This window comes from Notothenia coriiceps, unplaced genomic scaffold (genome assembly GCF_000735185.1).
Source record: "Notothenia coriiceps isolate Sejong01 unplaced genomic scaffold, NC01 NC01_scaffold00037520, whole genome shotgun sequence".
Taxonomy (NCBI): domain Eukaryota; kingdom Metazoa; phylum Chordata; class Actinopteri; order Perciformes; family Nototheniidae; genus Notothenia; species Notothenia coriiceps.
This window is the reverse complement of record NW_011370221.1, coordinates 182,781-191,311: the sequence shown is the minus strand read 5'-3', so window position 1 is coordinate 191,311 and position 8,531 is coordinate 182,781. Positions and strand designations below refer to the sequence as shown.

Here is an 8,531-nt window from a genome sequence, read left to right as displayed (position 1 = left end):
CAACACTTTTGCAGACATATTCATATAGAGGATAAATCCTTACAGATTGTGGTGACTTTTGATCTAGTACCACCATTGAAATTGATATTAATATTAAAATGTCAACTTCATTAAATGTTTTAACAACTTTTGGATGGATAGCCATGAACCATGTTACATACATGCATCCCCCCCCTTCCCCTAGGAGGAAGTGTGACAATGAACAATAAAAGTAATCTTAACTTGCTGACTCCAATGGGAGGGTCTGAAGAGCATCTGTGTATGAGCTTCAGTGATATGAAAGTACATTCACGCTATTTATAGAAGCACTAATCACGAACACCTATACACATGATGACCTCATTCCTTGGAAATGCCACTATTTTATAGGTGACTGTAAGAGGAGGGGAAATGATCTAATTGCCTACCGTGTGTCAGACTGAATGTGAAAGCTACGCTCAATACACTCCGAGTCCTTTATCCTTACGGAACCTCACTTTGTGTCACGTTGCATAAGGCTTTTCTGTTTGTGTAGAATAACGTGGACAGTCCAATACTCCTACATATCCCCCATAATCCTCTACTCATTATGATGCGCCGTTCTTCTGCCACATGTACTTTTAAAAGATTAGTTCTGATCGCTTCTCAAGGCACATGTCTGTATTGTATTGTACTTGGCTTATAATGTGTTTTTCATTCTACTGCTTCCAGGCTGTGGTTTGATCACACTCTTACAACAACAGCGTGGTATGTCCACCACTATCGTCCTGGAAACATATTCCTATTGGCTACTCATCTTAGTCCCGCAGCTGTGGCCCTCGTCAAAGTTTTTGCACAGGAGGCGTCTCATTGGCTCGCAGCAGATCAGGTATCTTTATGTGACTGTCTGATTGGCCGTTGAAGTATCAGGTATCCCAGATGTCTAGGCCATCAGACGGGACATACCAGCTCTGTGGCAACTGGCCTCTGTTTGTTGTTACTATGACAACACTCTGATGGTCTCAGCCAGGCTGCTGAGGATGCAGCAATGGCAGAACTCCAGCAACACTTAGTAGTGTAAAGAAAGACGAAATGACCTCTGCAGACTTTTCCTCTGTTTTCCATGCACCTTGGAAGTAGCCAGAAATGCATACTCTGATGCAGCCATGGTATCCTCACGCACACAGAAATATAAATACTCACAGACTGCATAATCATTTGGGTTTTGAAGCTGATGTTGAGCTCATTGTTTCGCAAAGATTTATGGGCTGTCAGGGCACAACGGGATGTAATAAAAAATAATTTCAGGAACCATAAACCATGTCTTTAAATGTCTCTTATCTCTCCTTTCCAATTATATTGAAGTCCACACTCCTGTATTCCTTGGAATCGATTTCATCACAACCATTAGGGGGCGGCATTGATTGGATAAATGCACTTAAATTAAGAAAAACTCTCTTTCTCGCCTCTCTCTCTCTTGCAGGCACGCACGTACGCTCGCACGCGCGCACGCACACACGCACACACACGCACACACACACACACACACACACACACACACACACACACACACACACACACACACACACACACACAAAGGGGGCACAGACATGGACATGATCAATTATGTGTCAAGCATTTCTTCCTCAATGAATGAATGGCCCAATGACTATAGGCTACCGACCGTCTATTGTCTATTGACACTAGAGACTAAGTTCTCATGCAGTTCATTATCCCAAAAGGGGACGACTAGAAAGAGATCCAAAGAGACCATTAATCATCATTGCTTTCAAAGAAGAGTAAAGAAGGCAGCCAAATAGCAGATACTGTAATCCTATACAGTAAATTCTATAGATTCTTGCGGAGGAAAACTAAATATAGAGAGGTTTACACTGAAATGATAGCCTCGGTATGGAGAGAAAATATTAGAAATTCACTACCGCTCTCTGACATAATTACAATTCCCTCTGGCGAGATTTTGATAGGCCTGTTATAGGAGTGTTATGGCATAAATGTTTAATCCCTGATCCCCGGGGAAAAGCAGGTCCCGGTTTTAAAGGGGCCAAAGTTTTTGTTCTCCTGCTGACACTTTAACCCACAGCGTATCACGCCTACCAAAGCCTTCAGTATGACGAATAACTCCAAAGTCCATTTCAATTTGGGTTGATGGCCCGAGCTGAGGTGGTGGTGAGGGGGGTTGAGAAGTGGGGGTCAACCCAATAACAGACTCCCTCCTTCTCGTCCTTCTCACCCCCTCCTCCACGTCCCATAAATGCCTTCGCTTCCTCTGTCTCTCGGACAGAGCGCTCTGATTGGCTGCGGCTCGCTCAGTGGGCTGTTCCCTCCGCGCGGCTCTCCGGCTCGGGTTACAGTTGAGCTCGAGCTGCTGCACTTAGCGGAGTGCACAGTGTTTTACACGGTTAAAAAAAACAATACACCGGCATGGAATTGTTGCCGAGCGGATTTACAGCCACGGAGCTTGTCCGGTGAGCAGGTCTGCAATCCCTCGGCACTTTTTGTGTACGCAGACAACCCGGGAGACGTACAGTTTTTATTCACGCACCGGCCGCGCAGCATGTCCCAGTCGGACTAAAAGAGGCGACCCTGCTGGGAGCGCAACACGGGAACGCCGCTGAGAGCCGCGAGGAATATTTACAATAGAAACTCAATTCCTTTTGGAGAAGAATAGCAAAGGGCAGCAGGAGGCGGAGGAGTGAAAGACAACACTGGAATGAAGTGGACCTCGGGATTCCCAGCGTGCTGCGGAGTTGTGATTGATGGATGAATGTGGCCATCTGTAGGCTATATCCAGCGACAGGTACAGGGACATTCAGGGGAGCTTTGACAAAGACGCTTCCTCGGCAGCCGCATCGCCCCCAATTGTGTCCCTCTAAAAAAAAAACTGCACTGCACGTCAGATCTCTCCAAGAAGGTTGACTCTTTTTTTCTCAGCCACAGGTCAAGCAGGACACTGCTTCTTCCCTCCTAGATCCGACCAAGAACCGGCGGATAGTTCAGTCAAGGACATCAGATCTGGAGCAGGTTTTAACAAAAAGGTCTGACAGAAGGACATGTATCTGATATCGACCACACATGCTCCCGACTGATCGTAGCTCACCTCCCCGCAGATAACGCGCTCCGTCCGACGCTCCTGGTTATCGGCTCACTGTCTTTTCGCTGTACTCAGATCAGAATGGCGGGACTCGGGTGTTGGAAGTATTACCTCTGGATCTTTATTTTAATGTGCAGGTCGGCGCTACCTTCAGCCAAATCGATGGAGACTATCATTTGGAGCTCGCAGAATTCCAGGTAAGTCTCCTGTTTCATTTTGTCCAAACATGCCAAAGTGTCTGGGTGTGCGCGTAATGGAGGACTAACTGTGAAAAGTTGCAATTGTGTGAAAGCTGTTAAATGTTCTCTTGCAATTATGAAAAAACGAACACAATGCAATTTTTTTCCTGTAATTGTCATTCCTGCGCCGCTCGGTTTTCTGCTGATTTATTTCTCAGTGGGGGATTTCCCAACACCAAAGAAACGCACAAGGTGCAGGCTTATACAGTGTACAGTAGGCCTCACTTAAAACACAATGATACATGGTTAATTTTAGTAATTTATGGCAATATTACATGCTGGTGTTTATTAACAAACGGAGGGAAAAGTCTGCTTGCATACTTGAGTTCTGACTCTCAGTGTGGTGAGAGTGTGTCCACTTCTGCCCTGCAATTTTTCGTAATTTATATAATCAGCTAAGTGGATAATACTTGAATAATACAAAAAGTCAAGGAAAGAATGCCACGTGTGTCAAGGTGTAGTCCAGTTTTCTTGACCATGGGTTCCTTCTTGTGAGGCCCTCCAAAAGTTTTCAAATTCCCACAAAAATGTGTGATAATGGTTTCAGATATCAGAGGAAGAAATGCTTGAAAGGAATGTAATTGTCCTAAACTGTCTTGGCTTTGATCCAACCTAATTTCTCCACACTTAAAAAAAATCAAGGGCAAGTTTCTCAAAAGCAAAGCAGCTGAAGCCAGATTCATATTATTCCCATCAAAACAAGCAGAGTGAGCCCAGACTGCTGATAATAAAATACACTCTGGTAACAATTATCACCCACTTAGACTTGACTCCCACATTTGCATGATGTTGGAAAGCATACATAAGGGGAAAATAAACTTAAAAAAAGGAAGGGGAGAAATAAAACCTCCCCTGTTTTTCTGTATGAGGAGCCGGGGAGCTGACCTTCATTTGAGCTTGCTGCACCAAGGGGAAATGGAGAGTAGCTCGACCAGCTTATAACTAGAATTTACCCATTCAAGTGAATCCATGATGTATCCCCCAAATGTCAGATGTCATAGGAGCTAGTTGTGCAGTCAGTGGGTATGAATATTGCTGCCAGGTTCAGTGGAGTGTGTGTATGTGTGTGTGTGTGTGTGTGTGTGTGTGTGTGGCCTGATCCTAATGGCAAGACTACGGCCCATCAGCTTTTATTTGAGTATGGCTGCAGATGTAGTGGAACAATGAGCTTCACCAGAGAGAGATATGACACACACTTATTCCACATGGACCAAAACCCACATTTTGTGTCAGGCATGGCTGGAGGGATGAAAATAAATTGGGGAGACATTTATTGATTGATGATGTCACCTGCAGGGAATGGCTTAGAAGGTTACCACTCCGTTTTTTTTTGGAAGATCATTACTCCATCTGTTCCTCAAAAAAAAAAAAAAAAAAACCCACGCCAGGCCTAATATTTCATAAAGTTTGCAGTGGAACAATAATGCACTCTGCAAAGTGTTCCCTCAACCTAATTATCCTGCTGCTCTGCGCTTAGAAAACAAAAGACAATTATCTTGCTGTGTGCAGGCTTTCGCAATAACAAAAGACAAACCATTTTTTCTTCTGAAATGTATCTGTCAGCAGAGGCGTCTGATAGGCAATAAAAAAGGGAATAGTCATACAGCAATCAGCATCTGTCTTCACTGTTTGTTGTTTTAAACGCCACCCCTCTGTCTTGACCTATATTACTCCATAGTGATAACCCAGGGTGTATAGAAATGTACAGTACACTATCTCGTGACTTATCTAGATTTACGACGTCTTACTTCCTGTTCTCACTTTGGGGAGCTCTGCTGCCTCAGCTAATAAATTAATCTGGCCCTCTCCTGCACACTGTGCCACATACACACACCATATATAACAATACCAGTGCCTCCACACAGGCCATGAGTTATGAGACAAAGTATAGGAACCCAGCAGGTTTTGGGCCACGGTGTGTGTGTGTTTGTCTTTATATGTGAGTGCAGACTTATGTGCGGGTCCCTTGGAGCCTTCCTGCTGTTATGGATTTCCATGTGAGGATGCTATCACTCCCGTGCCTGCATTATCAATAACTGGGGTTTGCTTAATTGATTTCCTCCCAGCGTGCCAGAACAGGCAACATACATCATCACTGTAGCGCCATCTGCAAGGAAACGAAGAAGAAGAAGAAACATGCCTGAGTTTGAGTTTTGCTGCAGGATGTACCAGACCTTTTTGATATTTAATTTGAAGCCGGATGAGTAAAAATGGCAAGAGGGATTATGCAGGAAGGGGGTGAGGGTGGAGAAGCAGCCGAGCAGAAGAAGGCTGGATGTGTCAACGTCCTCGGCCCGTAAAAAAAAAAAGCGCCTAACATTTGATCAGAGCAAATCGGATTAGTTCTCATTTAGCTGAGTGGGATTACGCCCCGAAAATGTCACTTTGTTATGACTGATCACGTCCCATTGGTTTGGCTGAAGCTAGCAATGTACCAGCATACTACACACACACACACAGTAACGTTCACAGTGTGCTGAGGAATTCTGCAGTGATGCCAATTTAATGATAATCCAACAAGGTTGCTATGAGTGGTTCCTGCCCGTCCTCTAACCCTCCTTAGCTAATATTTACCTCATGACCTGTAGCTACCACCGCCTGTTTGCAAGCAGCTCAATAGATAAACAAAATGATGATGGGAGACTGGCGTAAAAAAAACATACACACTTTGCCCACATCTGAAAAGATACCGAGAGGAAACAGCCACGGGCCGGCCAGGAGTCTGCTGCACTGGTTTTGAACTCCTCACTTTGCGGCGAGGCTTTTTGAAACCGTTTTTTTCATTTTAGCCCGTGTTGAGTTTGAAGCCCACAAAATAGCAAAACAGGGAAAGTGAGGATAAAAGTCAGCTAAAGCCTCTGTTGCTGCAGGCCTTTACTTACTCGTCTTATTTTGCTGTCCGCTGACCCCAGCTCGCAGTTTAACAGTCGGCTGCTTTCGGTTTATAATGTGCTCGCACGGTTTAAAGGCTCAGGGAGTTTGACGATGATTAAACTGGATTTGATTACCACCGTGATATTAAGAAAACATATTTATTTTACCCCCAAATGAGAACATTTTCACAACACGGAGAACAACTTTGAAAAACACGAGGTGGCAAGATGTTAAATCAATTTCTCGAAAACTATTTTATTTGCCTGCTGTTAGTAGAATAGGTACACAGAAGGCCTCATTAAAGTTTAGTTTTCGTAATTAGCTGTTTCCGATAAGATAATTGGGAGGGGGGAAAAAAGTAGTTTTTCCTGTGAGGTAATTAGGAAAAAAACAGGTCTGCCACATCTTTGTTTTTAGAACAAGATGTTATCAAAGCACATTTTTTAAGGGCTCATTCTCGTACACGGGGAAACCATTGACTCCCTCAACGTGGTGTTTGGGAAATGCTCCACTGAGCTGACATTGAAATATAATGAGGATTTCAGCAGGAGTTGCTAAAACAACAAATTCAAACTGCCACAACCTGTCGAACAGGAGTGGGATGAAACTTAGGGACTAGAGCCGAAACAGGATTTTGGTTCTTCAGTATGGGTCACTGCCGAGAGGGTCAGAGGCCTGTTTTTGTTTCTTCCCCGCATGCCCCCTTTACCCCTTGCGATACACCTTCTCTCTCCCTGCTTCCCAGAGTCGCCCCCCTCTCTCCCCCTTTAGACTCTGATCGTGTTTCCCTCTGATAAAGATCTCATTACACACAGAGAGGACTCAGAGCCTGAGCCCCACTCAGAGAGAAAGAGAGAGGGCTGACCAATGAGAAATACTTCTGGAAAGCAACTGGCCCGTGGTGCAGTGAAGGCTCCCTGTGTCTCACTCTGAGGACAGCTGCGTTTGCTTTTACGTGCATACACTTCTGTGTCCACATGTCTGTTGTTTCAGCGGTGTGGAACCACGGATTCTTCGTTTGGTTATCTTTTCGGGAGGCACCTGGGTACAGAAAAGGGGTTTCTGCTATTTAGGTTATTTCAGGAAAACAATTTAAAAAACTGTTTTTCCATCATGGTTTCACTCCACATGGACTCACTTTATCCACTGGTGGTTTGGCTTCCACATCATCGAAAACTGATCATTCAGCTTTTTTTTTTATAGTGTTATCGATGCGTTTATTTCTTTATATTCGACCAGGCGTGCACATGAAACCTGGTTTTGTTCCCCGGCTTTGTAAGCCTTTGTAACTCATTTTTAGGTTTTTTTTTTTAGAGATCCCAACTGGTGCTCATGAGTCCCAGTTGGTTTTCTCTCAAGACATACTATCGGGACTGATTCACAACTGTAACAACAGCTGATGCAATGAGTCAGTTGGAGAAAGAGCAGACAAGATGAGTCGGTTTACGAGTTATTCGATCAAAAACAATCAGCTCTGACAGTCAATCAGTGGGAGGCGGTATCGATAAAATGTTTTTATTACTGCATCACATAATCAATATACTGTGATTTATTATTATGTCTAGAAACTCAGTTGTACAGCGAAACCACTTATGCTAATCCAACCACACACGATGGTTTTTCAGGTTTATCCAGGGGATTAAAAAACCTGACAGACCAAGATATACCTCATCACCTTGGTGCAACAACACTGTTTATACAACTACAGCCAGAAAGTGTAATACAAAGAGAGAAACATATATTCACTGCATACCACTTACATAATGACAGAATTCTCCACTTTTCTATTTGATATGCTTTTAAATGAAAATGTGGTTGTCACCATGAGATTGTCATGTGATTGTCTAGACCAGGGGACTCCAACACGTCGACCGCGAGCTACCAGTAGCTCGCAAGCCCTCAATAAGTAGCTCGCCAAGCAAATCCAAAATGTAAAAAATACACACAAAAAAATAGGAAATGTAATTAAAATAATCTACAATATACATAAACGAAACCTCAATCATAGTGAACTCTATCTACTTACTACAACTCTATATCTATCTAACACCCCTCCTCCCCCAAAATGAATATCGACCAATCACGTTCTTGCAACAGTTTTAAAAGGGGAGTGATTAGTGAAATATGGATAAATAAAAAGAAAGAATGCTAACTAGGTAACATAAGATAAGAATAAACAAGTTTAAATGATTAGTTATTGGTTGTGATCATATTCTAAAGATTTTTGGATTATTGAAAAGTATACAACTCCCTTTCATATGAGTGTTGAGAGCTGTATCCATAAATTCATGTTGTGCTCAAAGTGCACCAGATTGATGCATTTCACTTCAAGATTTACAAAACCCCCC

The 8,531-nt window shown here is 43.4% G+C and overlaps 1 protein-coding gene across 1 annotated transcript in view; it reads left to right on the top strand.

Annotated features, from left to right (window-relative positions):
* The first annotated feature begins 2,337 nt into the window (after positions 1–2,337).
* efnb1 (ephrin-B1) overlaps positions 2,338–8,531 on the top strand; it is a 66,186-nt gene continuing 59,992 nt past the window's right edge. The window contains exon 1 of the mRNA XM_010797187.1: positions 2,338–3,267. Within this exon, the coding sequence (XP_010795489.1) occupies positions 3,152–3,267 (116 nt within the window). The 5' untranslated portion in view covers positions 2,338–3,151. The remainder of the gene's footprint in view (positions 3,268–8,531) is intronic.